Source organism: Diaphorina citri, unplaced genomic scaffold (genome assembly GCF_000475195.1).
Source record: "Diaphorina citri unplaced genomic scaffold, Diaci psyllid genome assembly version 1.1 scaffold253, whole genome shotgun sequence".
In the NCBI taxonomy this organism is placed as follows: Eukaryota; Metazoa; Arthropoda; class Insecta; order Hemiptera; family Psyllidae; genus Diaphorina; species Diaphorina citri.
The window spans coordinates 1-24738 of NW_007377690.1; the positions used below are offsets into that span (position 1 = coordinate 1).

General features: G+C 38.3%; 3 protein-coding genes and 1 long non-coding RNA gene across 4 annotated transcripts; 3 read left to right on the forward strand and 1 right to left on the reverse strand.

The window, feature by feature from the left end:
- Window positions 1-29: 29 nt before the first annotated feature.
- On the reverse strand, window positions 30-12950 carry LOC103506664 (97 kDa heat shock protein). Its single transcript, XM_026821662.1, has 2 exons — window positions 12250-12950; window positions 30-2285 (listed from the first exon to the last, which is right to left on the reverse strand). Exons 1-2 carry the CDS (start codon window positions 12478-12480, stop codon window positions 279-281), a joined length of 2238 nt encoding a protein of 745 aa, XP_026677463.1. The 5' UTR covers window positions 12481-12950; the 3' UTR covers window positions 30-278.
- On the forward strand, window positions 1063-11120 carry LOC113466347. Its single transcript, XR_003390772.1, has 3 exons — window positions 1063-1120; window positions 10784-10909; window positions 11050-11120. It is a non-coding gene; the product is annotated as an uncharacterized LOC113466347 (long non-coding RNA).
- On the forward strand, window positions 11155-19015 carry LOC103506665 (multiple inositol polyphosphate phosphatase 1-like). Its single transcript, XM_026821663.1, has 4 exons — window positions 11155-11166; window positions 16243-16453; window positions 17688-17879; window positions 18376-19015. Exons 2-4 carry the CDS (start codon window positions 16257-16259, stop codon window positions 18584-18586), a joined length of 600 nt encoding a protein of 199 aa, XP_026677464.1. The 5' UTR covers window positions 11155-11166; window positions 16243-16256; the 3' UTR covers window positions 18587-19015.
- A 286-nt stretch (window positions 19016-19301) lies between these two features.
- LOC103506667 (multiple inositol polyphosphate phosphatase 1-like) lies at window positions 19302-20203 on the forward strand. The gene is made up of 2 exons (XM_008471059.1): window positions 19302-19535; window positions 19919-20203. Exons 1-2 carry the CDS (start codon window positions 19302-19304, stop codon window positions 20201-20203), a joined length of 519 nt encoding a protein of 172 aa, XP_008469281.1.
- The last annotated feature ends 4535 nt before the right edge of the window (window positions 20204-24738 follow it).

Genomic DNA, 24738 nt, shown 5'->3' on the forward strand with positions numbered 1-24738 from the left:
ATTTAATTTTTTTTAAAAAAAAAAAAAAAAAAAAAAAAAAAAAAAAATGTACTGAGAGAAGATTAGTACAATCTGGTTCTTAGCCATTCAATTAGGGTGGTTAAATAAACCAAAATGCAAAAACAAATTGGTGATGACTTCAAATTAGTGGCTGTATTATACAGAATAATTACGGGAAAAAAGGAGAAATCAAAGGACAGGTAGATAGAAGGAAATTCAACAAATTTTGAAGTCAACCCAGGGGAAATGTTACAAAATGGCTTTTCTTGTGCACCATGTTAATCTGTTTCCATATTTTGTTGTTGAACATTCTCTTCCGACGATTGTTCTGATGGAGTTGTAGAGTTGGGTGCAGGTGGTGCTGGTTTAGGTTTATTCAAAACTGACCATACACTCTTCTCAAACTTGTACTTTTCCTCTCTAATCTGATCGCAAGTGATGGGTGGATTCTCGTGCTTAGGCAGTGACTTGAGTTTGGAGACTTTCTCTTCAATCCACTTCACATGTTGTTTGATAGCAGTTTCCACTGTGCTTAGATCTTGTTTGGACAAATGTGAGAATCTGTCATCTCCTTTGAATGCAGCATCAACAATATTCTTTGCTGATTGCACTGAGTGTTTGTACTCTTCCAATATGTTTGGTCTCATTGCGTATTCCATAGCTCTCATCTTAACGGGATCACCCACTGTGCGGAGACTGTTCAGACGATCATTGTACACACTTCTGTTCACATCCTGGCCTTCCTCGTAGAGCCAGTTCTCTGTTTCATCCAGCTTCTTGTTGAGAACATTCCTATTGCTGTCGGTAATAAAGTCTGCTTTGTCATTGGCCAAGCCATCTCTTAGCTCATACACATACTCTTCTAATGCATTCTTAGCATCCACTCGGTCCTTCTCTTGTCTATCGTTGTCTTGCATTTTACACTCGAGTTCAAATAGATCATGAACTTTAATATTGGCCAGATAGTGGTTGAATACACTGTCATAAGGTAGATCACACTTGAACATTTCCTTCTGATCTTCCAAGTCTTCAAACATGGATGCAGAGGTAACGGAGAATACACCATGCACATTTACCGTCATCTTCACTTTCACCTTCTGTGGCTTTCCCTTTGGTCCGGGTTTTATGTCCTTGATAATGAACTGACCTACAAACTGAGTGGGATAGGGGACTGGACAGTCATAGTATGCTTGAACGTCAAACACATTGGCTCGGTAGAATGTTAATACTTTAGTAAATGGCACAGGTTGGGTGGATGAGAATGCCAGGTTTTCTCCATCTTCACCACCCACTGGGTTCCATGCCACTTTGATTGGATAGTTTTGAACATCTGTCACATCAAAGTGACGAATCTTGACAGCTGGTGATAGAATTGCACACTGGAGAGCACAGCCCCGAGACACAGCTTCATCCTGGTTGAGAGTGGTGCTTGGTGGCTTGTGGAACACACTCTCAATGACATTTTTGAATGCAGGAATGCGACTAGAGCCTCCAACAATTTCAATGGAATGAATAGCATTCACAGGAAGTTTTGACTCTGCAATGCATTTATTCAAACAGATCTCAATTCTTCCAAATATATGTTCACAAAGAGTTTCTAAATCATTTCTCTTGAGTTCTGCATGTACATCCTTGTCATCCATGAAACATTCAATGTTCAATGGTAGCTTGTTAGAATTAGCAGACATTTGTTTCTTGAGCTTTTCAATTTCACTCAACAATCTGATGTAAGCTCTAGCATTTGTACGAGGATCTATTTTGTAGCGCTTTACAAAATCAGTAGAAATATATTCTGCCAGTATTTTGTCAATGTTACGTCCACCAATTTCCGAGTCACATACATTGGATAAAACTTTCAATTTTCCTTTCACAAAAGCAGCAATACATACTTGCAAAGCAGAATATCCAAAATCTACAAAAGCAACATAGCGTGGGTTCTGATCGTCCTCAGGTAGGTCTTGTTTGTAAATACCATATGCAAGGGCAGTTGCTGTTGTTTCATTAATCAACCGTAGAACATTCAATCCTGCTATGGATGCAGCAGTCAAGAGAGCTTTACGTTCATTGTTTGTAAAATAAGAAGGGACGGCAAGAACACAATCATGAACTTTGTTTTGGATTTCATTCTCTGAAATATCTTTCAACTTGGTGAATAACATAGCCGTCAGCTGTTCTGGGCTGAAGACATGCTCCTTGTTCAAATAATTCACCTTGATACCGATGGATCCATCATTTTGTTTTAGACTTTGAAATGGCATACTCTTTAGTTCCTCTTGCACAAATGGGTCATCGTAAGTTCTACCCAGTAATCTCTTGAATCCAAATATGGTGTTTTTGACATTGGTCACTGTTTGATTCTTAGCGGCTACTCCCAGAATCCTATTCTTATCACTGAATGCTACACAGGAGGGGGTTGATCGTAAACTGTAATCATTGACTATGGTTTCAATTCCACCAGACTTAGCCACGGATAGGTAACAGGATTCAGTACCAAAATCAATTCCTATCACTGACATGATGATCTGGGTTGTGATTTATCACAAAATTTTAATTTCACGTACCGAGGTGCCTAAAATATTACACACGGGCGCACTTGGTAACTTTCCACGACTGTTTTTTTATGCTGTTACTATCAAACAAACGAGAAGAAAAATCAATTATTTTTTAAACGAAGACAAAATGAAATCGAGTTCCGCGTTCACTTTTAACTTCGACAAAGTTTTGTACCTACACAACAAAAAATTACAGCCGGCGACTCATACTTGCGTCCACCTACGAAATTTCTCGATCTATTTTTACATGGATGAAGATGACAACATTCCACTAGGTTCTAGAATTGAAAGAATTTTCCACAGGCGAAGAAAACAGACAGAAGCGCAAGAATGGGACCGAAAAAACGGGCTAATTAAATTTATTACTTACAAATTTTCCAACACTGGCTGAAAATTCGATTGATGGCAGGAAAAATCTTTTGAAAATTTTCGATTTACGCTAAAGAGGATAGAGGAAGTTAAAAAAAAAATTCCTTTTTTGTCGTTTCGTGTGAAGCTAGCCAAGGACAAAGCTATTTTTTCTGATTTCAGGGGTTCCCAACATCTCAACCTAAAATAAATGACAATGGAAAATATTTTTGGAGCCTTTTGCCTGCCAAAAAAGTTCAAAGTCTGTCAAGAACTTCCATTCTAAGAAAATTATTTCAATAAATAAAATCATCTCTATTATTGACCATGTCATAAAAGATTTTATCTTCAAAATAAAATTCTGCTATCGAAAGCCGGAGCTTTGATCATGTGAACTAGCCTTTAGCGCGCGCATGCGCGTTAAACATGGATACTGATAAGGAAATGTAAACAAAAAATTCAAATTCTTGATAACACTTTTCAAAAAATTTTAATTTTTGCCCAAGGAAATCTGAAATAATTGAAAATTACTATGTCCTGACCCTTTTTATCAGAGTTTCTTGTTCGTTTTTGTTGTACATAACTTCCCGTTTGACGCAATGTGTGTAAAATACCATCTGGCCGCTTTGTTTGTTCTAATCGTCCTTCCAAAGGCAACTGTCTCCGATTTGGCATGTCACAGAAAACATGAAGATTATTTCAAATATTTAGCAACAAAAACAGGATATAGGTTTATTCAGGATGAAAATGACAGACCTTTGACATACCCAGGTAAGCACAACGTAAAAGGAATCAATGTTGCCAAGGTAAAGTTTTTTTTTTTTTTTAGATAGAATAAAATACCCATCAAGTATACTTGGGTAATCTTAATTCTTCACTGATAGTAATAGTAATAGTAATAGTAATAATTGTGCTTTATTATTAAATTTTAACATATCATGACAATTATAACAAGATTAAATTGTGACAGCACTACCACTAGTCCACCCAACCCCCCCGGGGCCAACAGAAGGACGCGTGGAGCATGAGGGTGGCCCCCCATACCCCCCGCCTCCATCCGTCCACCCCAAAAGGGATGGGAAGACTAGAATTGCCACACTAAAGATTCAAGATAATCTTGAATCCTTGATTCGTGGCAAGGGAGCTATGTCTTAAATAAAATAATGAATGCCTAATTAATGGGAAAAATTATAATAATAAAAAAAAATAATAGTAATAAACAATATAATACTTAAACCATGAATAGGATGTTAGTTCCTATTGCCATCAATAGCTTTTGATGAACTACATTAATTAATAAATAATTAATTGTAGTGTAGCTAATAGCTATAATGTAATAAATAGAGATTTTGTTTTACCTATTTCATTATTTCAATTTCTATTCTATTATCTATCAGCCATTTCTTGAGTAAAATTTTGAATCTTATTTTATCTTTCTCTTCTTTTAAATGAGGAGGAAGATTTTCATAGATTTTTACACCCAGAGAGTAAATTGATTTCTGACCGGTAACTGTCTTTTTACGGGGCAGTGAGATACTTTGTTGTCTTAGGTTGTACCTTTGTTCTCTGAAGGAGAAAATGTTGCTCTTGTGGACCAGTGCACAGATGTTCCTGTGAAACAGGCCTATTACATCTAAAATTTCAAGCTCTTTGTATAGTCTTCTTGTGGGATAGAGTCTATTTTTTTATGAATTATTTTCAAAATGGTATTTTGTACAACTTCAAGTTTTTTTTAGGGATGTTTTGCTGGCTTGCCTATATGCACAGATCGCATACTCGATACAAGACTGGCAGAGAGCAAAGTATGTTTCGTCAGTTCCCATGGCGTAGTGGTCACTGCGCTCGCCTTGCACGCGGGAGACCCGGGTTCGATTCCCGGCGGGGTCAAGAAATTTGTATCATCCTAATGATTGATTCCGTGACTGGCTGTTGCGGGGCCCACTCAGCCTCGTGAGGAAAATGAGTAGCTATGACATATAAATGCGTATAGCGACCGGTGCCAGCATGGTAGGTAAACATTGGATTTTAGGATTATTGAGATATTGGGAAAATCCTACAATGCTGCAGTGAGCACCAAAGTTGTGACATAATAACACAAAGAAAGTAGACCAGCTTAGTCTGGCTGGGGGACGTTAAACAGGGAGTAGACCAGCTTAGTCTGGCTGGGGGACGTTAAACAGGGAGTAGACCAGCTTAGTCTGGCTGGGGGACGTTAAACAGGGAGTAGACCAGCTTAGTCTGGCTGGGGGACGTTAAACAGGGAGTAGACCAGCTTAGTCTGGCTGGGGGACGTTAAACAGGGAGTAGACCAGCTTAGTCTGGCTGGGGGACGTTAAACAGGGAGTAGACCAGCTTAGTCTGGCTGGGGGACGTTAAACAGGGAGTAGACCAGCTTAGTCTGGCTGGGGGACGTTAAACAGGGAGTAGACCAGCTTAGTCTGGCTGGGGGACGTTAAACAGGGAGTAGACCAGCTTAGTCTGGCTGGGGGACGTTAAACAGGGAGTAGACCAGCTTAGTCTGGCTGGGGGACGTTAAACAGGGAGTAGACCAGCTTAGTCTGGCTGGGGGACGTTAAACAGGGAGTAGACCAGCTTAGTCTGGCTGGGGGACGTTAAACAGGGAGTAGACCAGCTTAGTCTGGCTGGGGGACGTTAAACAGGGAGTAGACCAGCTTAGTCTGGCTGGGGGACGTTAAACAGGGAGTAGACCAGCTTAGTCTGGCTGGGGGACGTTAAACAGGGAGTAGACCAGCTTAGTCTGGCTGGGGGACGTTAAACAGGGAGTAGACCAGCTTAGTCTGGCTGGGGGACGTTAAACAGGGAGTAGACCAGCTTAGTCTGGCTGGGGGACGTTAAACAGGGAGAAGACCAGCTTAGTCTGGCTGGGGGACGTTAAACAGGGAGTAGACCAGCTTAGTCTGGCTGGGGGAGGTTAAACAGGGAGTAGACCAGCTTAGTCTGGCTGGGGGACGTTAAACAGGGAGAAGACCAGCTTAGTCTGGCTGGAGGACGTTAAACAGGGAGTAGGCCAGCTTAGTCTGGCTGGGGGAGGTTAAACAGGGAGTAGACCAGCTTAGTCTGGCTGGGGGACGTTAAACAGGGAGAAGACCAGCTTAGTCTGGCTGGGGGACGTTAAACAGGGAGTAGACCAGCTTAGTCTGGCTGAGGGACGTTAAACAGGGAGTAGACCAGCATAGTCTGGCTGGGGGACGTTAAACAGGGAGTAGGCCAGCTTAGTCTGGCTGGGGGAGGTTAAACAGGGAGTAGACCAGCTTAGTCTGGCTGGGGGACGTTAAACAGGGAGTAGACCAGCTTAGTCTGGCTGGGGGACGTTAAACAGGGAGAAGACCAGCCTACAGGACTGATTGAGAGGCTGACGAAAAACGCCACTCCGTCTGTACATGGGAAAAGGAGAAGAAAAAGAAGAAGAAGAAGAAGAAGAAGAAGAAGTAGGAAGAAGAAGAAGGAGAAGAAGAAGAAGAAGAAGAAGAAGAAGAAAAAAACTCTAAAAGTTTGAACTTAGAACATGGCCATCGGAATGATCGGAGTTTTTTTTTTTTTTTTTTTTTTTTTTTTTTTAAGGGGTTTTACAGAGGGAACTGTAACTGCTATGGTCTTATCGTCCCGAAACCGAAGAGAGAAGGAAGACAGGATAGGAGAAACCCAGCCGTTCCGAGAACGAACATTATCCCATCAGCTTAGTTGGTAGGATAAAATCCGCCCGGGCGGATTTTATCCTACCAACTAAGCTAACTAGGCTGGCAAAAAGACCAAGTAAACAACCTAGCCCCCTAGCCAAGGGCCGTAAGTAGGTAGACAATCTCAATTAGCACTTATGACCTAACTTATACCTTAGATATGGGTACCTTATTCCTAGTGACAAAATAAGTAAGTAGGAGGTGGTATAGGTACTATTTTTTTTTTTTGCTATTAGTGCGTTTTTTCTCATTCAATTATGGACGAACAATCAGCAAAATTGCTGCCATCAGCAACAAAACAAGACACCAGGCAAAAAAAAGACATTTCAATGTCAATCGGTTAAAAAAAAGACCTTGTGGGCCTACAGTTCCACACTAATAGAATAAGTAAGTACTTCAATTACAAGCATTATTACGCCAGTGGCGTGGCGTGAAAAATTATACTCTTCCAATGTGCGCGGCGATCTAAAGGTCAAGTACCACAAATTCGGAGTTCGATCTTCTTTTGAAGAGGGACCTGCAACAACGGCGTATCGTCCCGAAATCGAAGAGAGAAGGAAGACAGGGTAGGAGAAAGTCAGCCGTTCCGAGAACAAACCTTATCTATCTGAGATAAAGTTTGCTCCGAACGGGAATCGAACCCTCTCTCTCCTGATTAACAGAACTTAAACCAACTTGAACATTGTGGTACCTACTGAACATCAACCTTTTTTTCTCATCTTCTTGTCTGACGATCTAAAAAAAAAAAACATGAGAAATACTATCAGTTCTGATATCTGCTTCTAGTCAGTACCAGTACAAACCATATCTACGATAGGGCAGACCGCGGTAGTGGGTGTAGTGGTGTACCAACCATAACCATACCGTACTTGCCTCACAACTCAGAGGTCTGTAATGACCTTGTTAGGAGATATGGTGTCCTCTGTTGATGGGATTTGGGTACAAGTTATCATGAGTGAATAGAGGACTATCTAATAATAAATTTTATATAAAAATTGATGTTTGTTTGTCTACTTTATGCTCAACTAAATGCATTTTTTTTTTTTTTTTTTTTTTTTTTTTTTTTATTTTTAAAAAGGCAACCAAAAAAAAAACAATAGATAAATACTTTTTTTTTTTTTTTTTATTATTTTTACTTTAATTGTACGAACCGTGACAACGGAGGTCTTATCGTCCCGAAATCAAAAAGAGAAGAATAGAATAGAGCTCATTTATACTGCTAGGATGAACAGGAAAGCCAACTAGCCAACCGTTTTGAGAAAAAAACTTATCTGTTCGAAGTCAGCCCCCTTCGGGAATAGAATAGTTGCGCTTACTTGGGTGAAGTTTCAAAGTCACAGAGCAGGAAAAATGAGGACCAACGGAATTTTTCTTTTTCTCCTACGACTTCTAGATCTCGAGATAAATCGATTTAAAAAATGCCGGTAATTCATGAACTTTGACGTCACAGCATACGCTCCCGCAGGCGATGACGTCACATCAAATGTGCCGAGCAAAGCTCCCTCGCAGGCAACGCATTAATGTGTTTGTGCGCATACGTTTCTGTGCAGTTCTTTCTGCTCCTCCGCTAGCGCGCTTGCATAGTGGCGCTATCTAACAAACGAAAAAAACAACTGCGTAAAGTCTGACGTCACACATATTTGAACTCTTTCATTAGAACGGAAAATATAAATTGAATTTTCAACCTTTTACAGTTATTTTTTCGAAGTTTTGACCTCAGATTTGGATTTTTCCTAACTTTTTATATAGGAATTGACCATTTATTTATATTTTTTACCTATTTGCAACTGCTCCATTGAACCTGCGAGCTAACGAACCTGCGATACGTTCCAAGCTAATCAGGCTGGTGTAGGTACCTAATTACCTACCTAATAAAAACAGTAAACCAGAAGGTAGGAAGGTCCCCATGATTATGTGACAATGTCACAATTTCCGTAGCCAATGAATGCTACACGTACATAGGTAATTTATTATGTACCATGATCCATGATATGTAATATTGTAAGTAGGTAGGTACATTGTACATAATTATGTACCTATGTATGTGGTACCCAAAGAGAAGTGAACAGTAGGTATTATAGAGCACAGAGGCACAGCTACTCTGTTCTGTAGGTGTAAAATAACAATAGGCGAAATTATCTAGCTGTGTAAAACTGTGTCAGATTAGGGAGTCACCTCGAATCTGTCATGTTAGTTGCTAGAATATCTAAATACTTAATAATAATTATTAAATTACTATTATTATTTCAAAGAAGTTTGATAAAGAGAACTGTAATTGCTAGGGAACTTATCGTCCCGAAATCGAAGAGAGAAGAAAGACAGGGTAGGAGAAATCCAGGTGTTCCGAGAACCAACCGTATCTGTTTAGGATAAAATCCGCCCCGGGCGGGAACCGAACCCGCGGTCTAGCGCTTACAAGGCATACGCGCTACCAAGCTAACTAGGCTGGCTTATATAATTGAACTAACGAAGTAAGCTCGAAGCCAGTCTACTTAATTGGAAGGTAGCGCTCCTGCTTTGTAAGCGCTAGGTCGCGGGTTCGGTTCCCGCCCGGAGCGAATTTTATCGAAAACAGATATGGTTCGTTCTCGGAACGGCTGTCTTTTTCCTATCCTAGCTTATTCTCCTTTGCTCTTCGATTTCGGGATAGTAAGACCTTCGTTTTTATAGTATAAGTTTCTTAAAGGAATAAGGCCTCCGTTATTATACCTATAATCCCCTCAATCAACACATCTTTTTTTAATGTAAAAAAAGAGAGGTAGGTAATACTTACTTGACAAAAACAAGGGCCGTTTTCTTCCCTTTCGAGCTGATAACTCGCACCCCGGTACCCCCAAACGTTGCAAACAGGTCCTCAATTTGGTCATCCCTGAGATGTCGCGGTACATGACGTACCACTATGGACCGCTCTTCCAGCATTGGCTAAACTGTGGCCTGGGGGGGGGTCCTGAATTGTTGGAGCTAGAACAAGTTTTATAAGCAGGGGCTGCACTTGTGTTGATAATGACGATAATGTATTGTGTACCTTAATAGGTCTTGATTCACACAATCTTTCCACCTTTTCTTCGACCTCCCTCTCCCTTTTCTCCCCCTTACTTCCATTCTCTTTCTTTTTTCATTTCCCCATACCCTTTACCCAATATTCTTTAACCCAGTGGTTCTCAAACTTTTTTTGGCCGCGGAGCACCAAGCAACTGCTATAAACTCTACGGACCACCCCCCCCTAACCCTTTAGGAATTTTTAAAAATAGAGAAAAAATAATAGAAAACACACTTGATGTTATAATGAAATTAAAAAAAAATGTTGGAATTTATTTTAAATGCGGTAAGAAAAATGAAACTATGCGGAGTACCTAGAAGCTCTTCGCGGAGCACAGTTTGAGAACCACTGCGTTAACCCATCAAATATACGAGACCTTGTTTAGACTACGGGGGTAAAGGGACTTTTCGGGCAGGATAAACAAGGTACATTCTATTCTATTCTCTCAGCTCATTTCCCAACCAGCAACCAGAGATCTAGTGAAAGTAAAACAGGAGTTAATAAATTGTTAAGAATTAAAAATGCTTCTTTCGAGTTTTATTTTGTCAATTAGAAATCAGACTAATTTAATATTATTAATTTTCAAACACACATCATATTTAGAGAGACCCGGGTCCACAGGTTCATGTTGAAGTGCTCGTTGATCTCTGAGAGTTATCGGAACAGTGCCCGAGCATTAGACAACAAATCAACATGAACCTGAATACCCGGGGGTGAGGTAATGTCAATAAAGAAAGCTATGTATGGGCTATAGGTACATTGAAATAATAAAGACATAAGGCGGGGTTGTTTGTAAAAAAAAAGGCAGGATTGTCCAACCCGCGGCCCGCGAGCTCATTTCTGCGGCCCGCGAGAGCCCGTGTAGAAGGCCCCACCTGTGAGTTGAATTTTTACCTTTGCGGCCCGCCAACTCTCTACTTTGGTCTCTTGTGGCCCTCGAATACAAAAAGGTTGGACAACCCTGTCGTAGGGCGTAACAAAAATTATAAAACTTAAAATTCGCTTTTCTTAAAAGGCTGAACTAAAGGGTCATATTTCAATAGGCAATATTTTTCAGGTACAGTCGACTCTCGATAATTCGAAATTGGAGGGACCTGACTATTATTTCGAATTATCGAGAGTTTCGATTTACCGAGATGTTCGAGGTTTTATGTCCTTGATAATGAACTGACCTACAAACTGAGTGGGATAGGGTACTGGACAGTCATAGTATGCTTGAACGTCAAACACATTGGCTCGGTAGAATGTTAATACTTTAGTGAATGGCACAGGTTGGGTGGATGGGGTTTTATGTCCTTGATAATGAACTGACCTACAAACTGAGTGGGATAGGGGACTGGACAGTCATAGTATGCTTGAACGTCAAACACATTGGCTCGGTAGAATGTTAATACTTTAGTAAATGGCACAGGTTGGGTGGATGAGAATGCCAGGTTTTCTCCATCTTCACCACCCACTGGGTTCCATGCCACTTTGATTGGATAGTTTTGAACATCTGTCACATCAAAGTGACGAATCTTGACAGCTGGTGATAGAATTGCACACTGGAGAGCACAGCCCCGAGACACAGCTTCATCCTGGTTGAGAGTGGTGCTTGGTGGCTTGTGGAACACACTCTCAATGACATTTTTGAATGCAGGAATGCGACTAGAGCCTCCAACAATTTCAATGGAATGAATAGCATTCACAGGAAGTTTTGACTCTGCAATGCATTTATTCAAACAGATCTCAATTCTTCCAAATATATGTTCACAAAGAGTTTCTAAATCATTTCTCTTGAGTTCTGCATGTACATCCTTGTCATCCATGAAACATTCAATGTTCAATGGTAGCTTGTTAGAATTAGCAGACATTTGTTTCTTGAGCTTTTCAATTTCACTCAACAATCTGATGTAAGCTCTAGCATTTGTACGAGGATCTATTTTGTAGCGCTTTACAAAATCAGTAGAAATATATTCTGCCAGTATTTTGTCAATGTTACGTCCACCAATTTCCGAGTCACATACATTGGATAAAACTTTCAATTTTCCTTTCACAAAAGCAGCAATACATACTTGCAAAGCAGAATATCCAAAATCTACAAAAGCAACATAGCGTGGGTTCTGATCGTCCTCAGGTAGGTCTTGTTTGTAAATACCATATGCAAGGGCAGTTGCTGTTGTTTCATTAATCAACCGTAGAACATTCAATCCTGCTATGGATGCAGCAGTCAAGAGAGCTTTACGTTCATTGTTTGTAAAATAAGAAGGGACGGCAAGAACACAATCATGAACTTTGTTTTGGATTTCATTCTCTGAAATATCTTTCAACTTGGTGAATAACATAGCCGTCAGCTGTTCTGGGCTGAAGACATGCTCCTTGTTCAAATAATTCACCTTGATACCAATGGATCCATCATTTTGTTTTAGACTTTGAAATGGCATACTCTTTAGTTCCTCTTGCACAAATGGGTCATCATAAGTTCTACCCAGTAATCTCTTGAATCCAAATATGGTGTTTTTGACATTGGTCACTGTTTGATTCTTAGCGGCTACTCCCAGAATCCGATGGATCCATCATTTTGTTTTAGACTTTGAAATGGCATACTCTTTAGTTCCTCTTGCACAAATGGGTCATCGTAAGTTCTACCCAGTAATCTCTTGAATCCAAATATGGTGTTTTTGACATTGGTCACTGTTTGATTCTTAGCGGCTACTCCCAGAATCCTATTCTTATCACTGAATGCTACACAGGAGGGGGTTGATCGTAAACTGTAATCATTGACTATGGTTTCAATTCCACCAGACTTAGCCACGGATAGGTAACAGGATTCAGTACCAAAATCAATTCCTATCACTGACATGATGATCTGGGTTGTGATTTATCACAAAATTTTAATTTCACGTACCGAGGTGCCTAAAATATTACACACGGACGCACTTGGTAACTTTCCACGACTGTTTTTTTATGCTGTTACTATCAAACAAACGAGAAGAAAAATCAATTATTTTTTAAACGAAGACAAAATGAAATCGAGTTCCGCGTTCACTTTTAACTTCGACAAAGTTTTGTACCTACACAACAAAAAATTACAGCCGGCGACTCATACTTGCGTCCACCTACGAAATTTCTCGATCTATTTTTACATGGATGAAGATGACAACATTCCACTAGGTTCTAGAATTGAAAGAATTTTCCACAGGCGAAGAAAACAGACAGAAGCGCAAGAATGGGACCGAAAAAACGGGCTAATTAAATTTATTACTTACAAATTTTCCAACACTGGCTGAAAATTCGATTGATGGCAGGAAAAATCTTTTGAAAATTTTCGATTTACGCTAAAGAGGATAGAGGAAGTTAAAAAAAAAATTCCTTTTTTGTCGTTTCGTGTGAAGCTAGCCAAGGACAAAGCTATTTTTTCTGATTTCAGGGGTTCCCAACATCTCAACCTAAAATAAATGACAATGGAAAATATTTTTGGAGCCTTTTGCCTGCCAAAAAAGTTCAAAGTCTGTCAAGAACTTCCATTCTAAGAAAATTATTTCAATAAATAAAATCATCTCTATTATTGACCATGTCATAAAAGATTTTATCTTCAAAATAAAATTCTGCTATCGAAAGCCGGAGCTTTGATCATGTGAACTAGCCTTTAGCGCGCGCATGCGCGTTAAACATGGATACTGATAAGGAAATGTAAACAAAAAATTCAAATTCTTGATAACACTTTTCAAAAAATTTTAATTTTTGCCCAAGGAAATCTGAAATAATTGAAAATTACTATGTCCTGACCCTTTTTATCAGAGTTTCTTGTTCGTTTTTGTTGTACATAACTTCCCGTTTGACGCAATGTGTGTAAAATACCATCTGGCCGCTTTGTTTGTTCTAATCGTCCTTCCAAAGGCAACTGTCTCCGATTTGGCATGTCACAGAAAACATGAAGATTATTTCAAATATTTAGCAACAAAAACAGGATATAGGTTTATTCAGGATGAAAATGACAGACCTTTGACATACCCAGGTAAGCACAACGTAAAAGGAATCAATGTTGCCAAGGTAAAGTTTTTTTTTTTTTTTAGATAGAATAAAATACCCATCAAGTATACTTGGGTAATCTTAATTCTTCACTGATAGTAATAGTAATAGTAATAGTAATAATTGTGCTTTATTATTAAATTTTAACATATCATGACAATTATAACAAGATTAAATTGTGACTTTGGTTCCTAGCTAAGCATGGTCTGAGTTAGCCCTCGGATTTTTTCCTCTGTGTATTCTTTATGTTGTGTTGTTCCTTTATGTCAAGTCTCCAACACACAAACTAATGGCAAGTTCATTTGGCTTCAGTCCATCCATTGTTCATGGTCTAACTAGATTCGAGTCTGAGAATGGTGCAACTAGTGCTAGTGCATGTAGACTTGGTCCATGTAGACACACAAGTCCTTGGGTTTACATATTTTTATACTCACACACATATGCCTCTTTTATTCCCTGCAAGCTTTTTTTTACAGTTGAATATGACAAAGTAAGCACATAGGTAGCAATAATAATTTTTTCTATACCCTAACATTCCAACCCTCTTCATTAACTGCCTACTTAAATCACCTTTGTCACAGTTCCCTCTACAAATCCTAAAAAAAAAAAAAAAAAAAAAAAAAAAAAATTTTCAGTGAGTGTTATGGCGTAGTGGTCACTGCGCTCGCCTTGCACGCGGGACGCGGGAGACCCGGGTTCAATTTCCGGCGGGGACCCAAAATTTTGTATCATGCACATGATTGATTCCGTGACTGGCTGTTCCAGAGCCACTCAGGCTCGTGAGGTAAATGAGTAGCTATGTAATGTAAATGCGCATAGTGACTGGATGCCACTTATTGGTAGGTAATTGAATGTTAGGATTATTGAGACATTTGAAAATCCTACAATGCTGGAGTGAGCACCAAAGTTGTGATTTAATAACGCAAGGAAATTATTTGTTTTTTAGAAGGCATTATTTGTTTTTTAGAGAAATAAAAAAGAAGAAGAAAAAGGAGGAGGAAGAAAGAAGAAGGACGAGGCAAAAAAAAAAAAAAAAAAAAAACATGTGAAATATTTGTCAATTCATTTTTCAATTGTGTTTTATTTGTTTTTGGAGCATGACTAACACAAAGTGGGCTTTCCAATTCACATTTCACAAGTCTAAATGATGTCCCAAGAGTTTATGAAATATTTTAAATGTAAAGGTTTAATAAATGATGTCATCTAAAATTCTATTAGTCTTAGTCACCATGATGCATCATGTAAAGTGTTTGCTAGATTTCATCAAAATTGAACAAACTGTGCACTAGGGTTAGGGTGAAATGAAGAATGTCTCAAAGGGTCCCTAAAGTAGACTCCCAAATGCTCAATCAGGCCCAAAATCAAAACGGAACACACCATCCAAGTGTCATGGTGAAACAAACAAACTTACAGCCAACCCAAATGCAAAATTGTCAAATGAAAACCACATAGAACTGAGATTAAAAAGAGCAAAGAGTATCTTAGCTGCACTCTGCTTTTAGCCTTGCCCTCCCTCAATCTCCCTTTTCAGATTGTGTTTTATTACTCTAAGGCCAGCCATTCACTATCAGGTGGACCTGACAGGTACACCTGCTGAGCACACACACTATTAGGTAGAACTGACTCTATCAGGGAGATCTGACACTTTATCAGATCTTTCTGATAGTGAGTGGCTGTCCTAAGGCTGGCCATTCACCATCAGGTATACCTGACAGGTACTCCAGAACAGGTGTGCCTGTAAGGTCTACCTGATAGTGTGTGGCAGTAATATAATAAGTCTCTTAGACGACCTGTCAGGTCTACCTGATAGAAACGAAAATTGAATAAAGAAAAAGAAAAAAATATTGAAAAATTCTAACTCAGGGGCGGGATTAATGCCTAGGGCATTCTCTTCCATCCAACCCCTGTTTAAACAAGTCTCGTATATTTCTTAGGAAAATGACCTCATAATTACCTAATGGTCCATTCCCAGCATTATTTGTTATCAACCATATTTCATAGGTAAAGTTTACAGCGATTTGTAGTGAGTGAGAGTGAGTGATTTATTATATTTTGAAACCTTTGACCCCACTTTTGAGTTACTTTTACTAGGCCGATTGACTTGAAACTAGACAGAACTAATGTATTTCGCATGACGGTATTTTGAAACCTTTGACCCCACTTTTGAGTTACTTTTACTAGGCCGATTGACTTGAAACTAGACAGAACTAATGTATTTCGCATGACGACCTGTCAGGTCTACCTGATAGTGAATGGCCAACCTAAAAGGATTCTAATTAGTTTTGCTTACATAATCCACTTACATAAAACTATCACAAGCTTTCCGAGAATATGCTGTTCTCAATTTTCAAATTTCTCAGAACTAACACAAGGGCTTACTTTACCTCCATGTGTATTTGTGTATGATGTAAGTACTGTTGGTAATGGAACAACTTGTTCCAAGCTGACAGTCTAAATAAAGTACTACTTATACTTATGCACATACGTATGTTTTTTTCTCTCTCACTACTTATACTTATGCACATACGTATGTTTGTTTCTCTCTCACTACTTATACTTATGCACATACATATGTTTTTTCCTCTCTCTACAGCGGATGTAAAGCTCATGTACACAACCTGCGCGTTCGAGACTGCCTGGCATCCCGAGTTCGAATCCCCGTGGTGCACAATATTTTCCCGTCAAGATCTGGAGCTCCTGGAGTATAACGAAGATGTAGATTACTACTGGATAGACGGACATGGATATCCTCTCACGGGAAACATAGCCTGTGTTGCCTTTCAGGATATGTTTAACCATATGAGGTAAGAGAGATAAGTCTGGAATATACCTTGTTTATCCTCCCAGAATGAAACTGAAAAGTCCCTTCATCTAAACAAGGGCTTATTTGTTCCAGTTGTGTTCTTAAAATATCACGGCACAATTTAAGGAAGAAAAAGGCAAAGAAAGGCCAGCAGAAATAGTTTATTATTATTATTATTATTATTATTATTATTATTATTATTATTATTATTATTATTATTATTATTATTATTATTATTATTATTATTATTATTATTATTATTATTATTATTATTATTATTATTATTATTATTATTATTATTATTATTATTATTATTATTATTATTATTATTATTATTATTATTATTATTATTATTATTATTATTATTATTATTATTATTATTATTATTATTATTATTATTATTATTATTATTATTATTATTATTATTATTATTATTATTATTATTATTATTATTATTATTATTATTATTATTGTTATTATTATTATTATTATTATTATTATTATTATTATTATTATATTTTCCTCGCATTTTAGATATGTCTGTAATAATTTTCCTCGCATTTTAGATATGTCTGTAATAATTTTCCTCGCATTTTAGATATGTTTGTAACAATTTTCCTCGCGTTTTAGGTATGTTTGTAATAATTTTCCTCGCGTTTTAGATATGTTTAATAATTTTCCTCGCGTTCTAGATATGTTTGTAATGATTTTCCTCGCGTTTTAGATATGTTTGTAATAATTTTCCTCGCATTTTAGATATGTCTGTAATAATTTTCCTCGCATTTTAGATATGTCTGTAATAATTTTCCTCGCATTTTAGATATGTCTGTAATAATTTTCCTCGCATTTTAGATATGTCTGTAATAATTTTCCTCGCATTTTAGATATGTCTGTAATAATTTTCCTCGCATTTTAGATATGTCTGTAATAATTTTCCTCCCATTTTAGATATGTCTGTAATAATTTTCCTCGCATTTTAGATATGTTTGTAACAATTTTCCTCGCATTTTAGATATGTTTGTAACAATTTTCCTCGCGTTTTAGGTATGTTTGTAATAATTTTCCTCGCGTTTTAGATATGTTTAATAATTTTCCTCGCGTTCTAGATATGTTTGTAATGATTTTCCTCGCGTTTTAGATATGTTTGTAATAATTTTCCTCGCGTTTTAGATATGTTTGTAATAATTTTCCTCGCATTTTAGATATGTTTGTAATAATTTTCCTCGCATTTTCAGTGCTGACTCTAGCCGTGATGTGGTGTTCTACTTCACTCACTCGGGCACTCTACTCAAAGTCCTCACTCATTTGGCCATCTACAATGATTCTGCTCCTCTCACACACAACTCGTTTCATCGCATGAAGAATAGAAAGTGGAGAGTGGGTCGTATTGATGCGTTTGGCACGAATCTTGTGTTTGCCAAATATACGTAAGTAGCATCCAACGATTCTGCTCCTCTTATCCAAAATAAACCACCAGAATATGCCGGCCTGGTTAGCTTGAAGGGTAGCGCGTCTGCCTTGTAAACGCTAGGACGCGGGTTCGATTCCCGCCCGGGGCTGATTTTATCCTGATAGGATAACGTTCGTTCTCAGAACGGCTGGCTTTCTCCTATCCTGTCTTCCTTCTCTCTTCACTTTCGGGACGATAAGACCATAGCAGTTATAGTTCCCTCTATCAAACCTCTTAAGAAGAAGAAGAAGAAGAAGAAGAAGAAGAAGAAGAAGAAGAAGAAGAAGAAGACGAAGAAGAAAAAAAAAAAAAAAAAAAAAAAAAAATACAAAACATACATTTTATCAGAAGCTTTTTTATACAAACTTCATCTAGATTCTACTATGTATATCCCCTATCACCAGTACCTTCACTATACTGATTAGCCAATCACGTCCGTCGTGCAAACATTCATTTTTTCCAATATTTTCCAGGTGTCAGGATGAAGACTACCTGCTCACTCTTCACCAAGAGAAGCCCGTGGTGTTGCCAGGCTGTACGTCACCCCTCTGTCCTCTCGCCACGCTCGAGAGAACTTATCACAAGAGTCTTCACGAGTGTCACTTTGAGGAGATGTGTCGCTATGAGGGCGACAAGACTGGGGAGTCGTTGAGAGATGATAACACAGATCATGATGAATTATAATATCGAATCTGAGAGATGTAAAACAGTGAGTGAGTTATTAGGAACTGGTCTTTTCAGTGGACTACTCATTCTGGCCTTTTCAGTGGACTTAGGAACTGGCCATATTTTATTATGTGACTTTTTTTGTCATCATACGAAATTTCTTTGGACGTAAGGGCGCCACCACACCTATTGCCAGTTTAAACTAGTCCAAAGAGAAATAATTTCGTATGACAAAAAAGAAAAAAAAAGTCACTCAATAAAATATGCCTTAACTTACTTTTCAACTCCCTGTAGATTCTGGGGAGTAGGTTGTGGAGTTATAGGGACTTCCTCAGTAGTTCAATGAAAAGAGTACCAACCTAGTAATTTTTGTATAGGTAACTCACTCTTTGCACATAGCTCTCGTCGTGGATCTACAAGACAGCTGTATGTACATAGCTTTTGGCATAAAATAATTAACATAACATCTTCCAAGAAGGTGTTGTTTGAAAAAAACCCACCTCTGATTTTTTTTTTTTTTTTTTTTTTTTTTTTTTTTTTTTGCACAACTATGTTTGATACTCTCCCTAATCTAATGGAGCTCATGTGTTTAAGGTTTCTCTCAATCCCAAGATAAATTGATGAGAAAAATAGCAGTCCAGTTTTCATTTTTTTTTCAGGCTGTGAATTGACAAAGCTGTGGGGTCTTGTACGGCACGGTACACGACTCCCAGGTGACAAAATTATTGATAAAATGCAAAACCATCTCGTAACACTTCAGAAAGATATTGTTGATCAGTATGCATTGGGCAAATCAAATCTGTGCGATGTATTAAGTTTTAAATCATGGACACCTCGTGTGAGAGTTGACAATCTGGAGAAGTCCCTTACCAAGGAGGGTCAGCGAGAGCTGCTTGCTTTGGGGCAGAGATTGAAGAATAGATTCCCTACCCTGTTGAATCAGAAGTTCAAAAATGAGACCTTCTTTGTAAGTTTGATAGATTTTTATTTTAATATTATTATTATTTTTTTCATAACAATGATACAACTCCTAACACTAGACTCATTTGGTATGTGTAATAGCATGCCCAGTGCTCATCCTGTAGAATGTCTCTTATCAGCTGAGTGAGAAGAGACACAATACTTCCCATTTTCTTGCTGGGTCAACACAAGAACACCAGAAAGTAACCGTTTGAAAATATTTGCAATCAAAATACCAGTACAAATTTTTGTCAATGGTGGGATTCGAACCTGGGACCTTCTGCATGGCAAGCAAGCACGTTACAGCTGGACCAACCATGCAGTAACTTCAACTCAGCTAAAAAACAGTAATAATAATAATAAATAAAAATAAAAAAATCTCTCTTCCAGTTCAAATACACCAAAACACAGCGCACACAAGAAAGTGCCCTCCAGTTTGCCGAAGGAGTTTTCGGTCGCGAGGACGCGACAGAGGTTTGGTTCCCGCCCAGTCAAAAGCGGGACCCAATCTTGCGTTTCTACAAGGCGTGCGACAAGTGGCGACAGACAGTGGATCATAATCCCGCAGCCTATGAGGAGCAGGAGAAGTTTGAACAGTCGCGGGAGTACAAGGATATGGTCGCGGCTGTGTCCAGACGACTGGGCTATGAGAGGAATTTGACAGCTGGTAAGTGATTTCTTTAGTCAGCTCTTATGGCGTAGTGGGGGCTGAACGACTGGGAGGAGTTGACACAACATAGAGTTCTTTGGAGGCAAGCAGTCTGGTCGGCACGGGATTCACATATCCCTATATCGAATAAGCTAGTCATTTTTTCAAACAGACTCATTCTCTACTGCCAAAGATTTTCAGTCTTCTATTCAGATGAAATTGCGATAAAAGCGGGGTAGGATTAATATTATCCGATCCTGTGTTGGGTTCTATCCCAATTTTATGTGGGTAGGATCAGTATTTTATTATGGGGTTCATGATCCCAATTTAATCCTGATACGATCCTGATTCAAGTCAGGGAGTTGGTTCAGTAGGTAGGTATTTTTATATTTTTTAATTTCATTACTTGAATATTCTTTTTCCCTTTGTGAAAAAATAGAAATATAATTTGTGTACTACCTACGGTTTTAAATTGTACGTAATGTTCGTAAAACTGTTTTTTATTATTATTATTATTGTTCAATGCGATTTTTTCCGTGGAACAGGACCCATGTTATTTCTCAGATGGACGGCTGTTTTGGGAACCCCTGAATCGGAACTCGTGCGAACGGTTCTTAAATGACTGCCTTGTCGCGGCTAGCGGTGAAAATTGGAACTAAATTTTTTCCTCTCATTTTTGTTTGTTTACCTTTTTTTTGTTTTTTCACTTTTCCAGAAACAGTGAAGGTGACAAGTTGTGTGTGGAGTGAAGTTTCCCTTGGAAAAATTCAATTTTGCACGTTTTTTCCTCAAAAAATCCAATGTTCTCTTGGTTTTCAAGTAAAAAGTCTTTTGTGGGTACCAGACTGTCCGCTGAAAATAAGAACTCGGTTATTTCTTCATCATGAATCTTTTAGATCAACTTAGAACAGTTTTATCTTCTAGTACTCTGCCTTTTTGCTGAAAAATTTCCTTCCCTCATTCAGAGCTATTGTGATGCATTTTAGTTAGTTTATAAGAAATTTTAGTGTTTTTCCTTATTCATTTTTAATTTTTCGCCTTAGTAACACAATGAGTAGTGCCGATAGTTCAAAGCCTGAAGGCAAAGTTTGCTACCGATTAGTTTTAACGGGAGGTAAGTGTTTGTTTTTTTTCCTTATTCATTTTTAATTTGTTGCCTTAGTAACACAATGAGTAGTGCCGATAGTTCAAAGCCTGAAGGCAAAGTTTGCTACCGATTAGTTTTAACGGGAGGTAAGTGGTTTGGTTCCTAGCTAAGCATGGTCTGAGTTAGCCCTCAGATTTTTTTCCTCTGTGTATTCTTTATGTTGTGTTGTTCCTTTATGTCAATTCTCCAACACACAAACTAATGGCAAGTTCATTTGGCTTCAGTCCATCCATTGTTCTTGGTCTAAATAGATTCGAGTCTAAGAATGGTGTAACTAGTAAACTAGTGCTAGTAGATTTTATCGTGATGGGATAATGGTCGTTCTCGGAACGGCTGGCTTTCTCCTATCCTGTCTCCATTCTCTCTTCGATTTCGGGACGATAAGTACAGTTATCGTACCGTTCCCTCTATCAAACGTCTTAAAAAAAAAAAAAATAAATAAATAAAAAATCAACTATCCTGTTTATATCTATATTTTTTTTTCAAGCTAACTAGGCTGGCGGGAATTTATTTTGAATGTGAAATGTATTTTCACCTCTACCTATGTTGTACTTATTTATATTTATTATTGTTAAGTAGGTAGGTACCTAAATAATATTACTGTGAGATGAGTTTTTTCACCTACCCGTTCGTGTGCTCGAGTGAATTTGAATTAATTTAATTGCCAATTTCCTCTGCTCTCTTTCACTATAGTCGGTGGCCTAACGTCAAAAAAGCTGCATTTCGTCAGGAAAGCACCAAATTTGGCATGGACCTTCATTTGGACCATATAAAACTTTTAGGAAGGGGTGACACCGAAAACCATGTATACGAACAAAATGGCGGCCTTTTTTTCAAAATGGCGGCCAAAAAAAGGGGTTTTTTGAGAATATCTCGTTTCCAGTAACTTTTTTCTAATAACAATAAATTAGAAAGTTGTTTGTCTTTTTATTTTCTACATTCCATACATTTACACTTTTTCTCTAGGATGTACCGTAATCCCGTACCGTAATGATTTTTCCAATATGGCGGCCAAAAAGAGGTTTTCTCACAATATCGCGTTCCCAGTAAATTTTTTCGAAGAACAAAGAATTAAAAAGTTGTTTGTATTTTTGTTTTCTACATTTTATACATTTACACTTTTCTCCTAGGATGTACCGTTATCCCGTAATGGTCGATCCCGTTTTTGGGATATGCTGCTACTATAGGGAAATCCTTAAAAATTGTCCAATATATTGAAATAATATATTGAATTGTATGTTTTCAGGTATGCTGACTTGAAAAAAGTGGTTATTTTGCCGATTTAAGAAGCTATATTACAGATGGACAAGATGGCGGCTAAATAAGAAGAATAAATTAATTTTCTATTCTTTTAATCCAGTTTAGCCCAAGCTGTACATAATTTTTGACATGTGAATACGGTGCGGTGGTGGTACCCATTTTGCTGTTGAATACTGATCTCAGGACAACTTGCAGTTCCTATATGGTGTCGATCATTCGTGTCGACAAGGTAAGTTATAGAGTCAGAGTGTGCAGGCTCGTATAGAACCTACCCAAACTTGACAATACTAGACCTGCCCGAAGTTGACGGTACTATTCATAGAACTCAGACATTCCCTCGGCCTCGACATGAGAAGAAAAGACAAGCCTGTGAATGTGAATGGCTAGCCTTAGGCCAGCCATCCACTCACAGGTGCACTGATCAGGTCCGCCTGTCAGGTCTACCTGATACCTCATGAGTAAGTACGCACACTATCATTTAGACCTGACAGGTACGGCTGAAAAGTTCCGCCTGTCGGGTCTACCCTATACCTGATGAGCACACACGATATTAGGTAGACTTGACTGGTGGACCTGATCAGGTTACCTGTGAGGTCCACCTGATAGTGAGTGGCTGGCCTTAGGCCTGACTGTTGGTGGAGACTGCCTGGAAACTACTGGTCGAATATTCCAGGCCACTTGCCTGATTGATACAATGATACAGATACAGATACACGGTGTTACGCAGAGCTGAGCCAGCTGACGGTTAGAGCGGAGCCAATGCAGCCAGTGTGATAAGGGCTTGAGCCTATAGGTACTGAGCCGTTATCCCGCATGCATTGTGTTCATCAGTTATAGAGCAAGCTCTTTTCTACCATATTCTCTAACTTACCTTTCATAGGAGAGCAAGTTTGATAGGTACTTTATAATTTTGTTCGACCTGTGTACGTAGGTACCTACCTGTCTTTTCCGAGACATTTTTCTAAATCAGTTTGTAATGTTCCGTGGAAAACTCAGAACAAAATTACCCTCATCAGTAATCTGTGATCAGTATGAATACATGCAAATACCTTGTTTACACTTAGTGCCAGAATGAGATTGAAAAGTCCCTTTGCTTCTGCAGTCTAAACAAGGTCTAATGTATTTGGCACAGAATAATTTTATAATTTATAGGGAAGTAAATAAAAAGAAATCTTCCTTAAATTTAAAGAAAAGTATGTAGGTATGCTAATGCCTCCATTGAAATGAGAATTCAACAGAACAAAACAGATTTTTGTACAAAGAGCAAATCTACCTACTTACTTACTCATAATTTTGAAATAAAAATGAAATGGTCATAAATATTCTGAGCCACCCTGTATGCGAAGGCATGACTTGATCCAAGCACAAAGTTGTACAGAAAAATGTGCGCTTATCTCGAGTTCTAGGATTCTCCAAGGCTTTGTTGATAAATCATGTAGGTAGTGTGCTTGATTCATTTGAATTTAAAATTCCGATATTGGCTTCTCGTAGTGATATCAATAAATCAATAAAGCCCAGTCCATATTTTGTTTATTTATTTATTTAGACTCTTTATTGGTTATAAATCAAAATAGAGCTGACCAAAAAACCGATATAATAAATAAAGCATTTGAAAGGGGCTATGACATTCAAAGTCGCGACCTTGGCTGGGATTGAACCCAGACCCTCCTGTTTACCAGACGAGTGTCTCAACCAGTACACCTTTAGAAATTTTGGACTACCCACACGCTTTTTTTTTTAGTTTACACTGTTGTTAATGTTCTTGTTTCCTTGAAACTGTTTCCCAATAGGCCACCCACAGTTTCCTACCATTTAGGAACCATTACGCGGATGTTTCTTGTGGAATCTGAAACAATTTCCCTTCTTCTAAATGAAAATACAATCAATCTCTAGGTGAAATCGTTTCAGTGTCCTAAAGGTAGCAATTTTCTGTCATTTCCAAAGTACAGCAATTGTCGTCTGACATTTTCAACACAAGTATGGACTGGGCTTAAGAGAGTAGACTAGGCAGCCACTACCTAACCTAGCCAGAACCACTTGTCTGACTAGTTTCAAGTTGGACTTGCTTTTGGTTTAACACCATTTATGAGACCTTGATTATGCCGGCCACTCACCCTGTCTGACTGACCTGGACTGTCGGAGCGTGTGAAGCGG

Bases quoted from the DNA above. Each gene is read 5' to 3' on its own strand.
- LOC103506664 (XM_026821662.1), bottom strand. From the start codon at position 12,480: ATGTCAGTGATAGGAATTGATTTTGGTACTGAATCCTGTTACCTATCC. The intron at 2,286-12,249 runs CCATTTGTGCAA...ACTTACGATGAC, and splicing joins TGGGTAGAACTTACGATGAC to CCATTTGTGCAAGAGGAACT.
- LOC103506665 (XM_026821663.1), top strand. From the start codon at position 16,257: ATGTACACAACCTGCGCGTTCGAGACTGCCTGGCATCCCGAGTTCGAA. The intron at 16,454-17,687 runs GTAAGAGAGATA...TCGCATTTTCAG, and splicing joins GATATGTTTAACCATATGAG to TGCTGACTCTAGCCGTGATG. The intron at 17,880-18,375 runs GTAAGTAGCATC...AATATTTTCCAG, and splicing joins CTTGTGTTTGCCAAATATAC to GTGTCAGGATGAAGACTACC.
- LOC103506667 (XM_008471059.1), top strand. From the start codon at position 19,302: ATGCAAAACCATCTCGTAACACTTCAGAAAGATATTGTTGATCAGTAT. The intron at 19,536-19,918 runs GTAAGTTTGATA...TCTCTCTTCCAG, and splicing joins TCAAAAATGAGACCTTCTTT to TTCAAATACACCAAAACACA.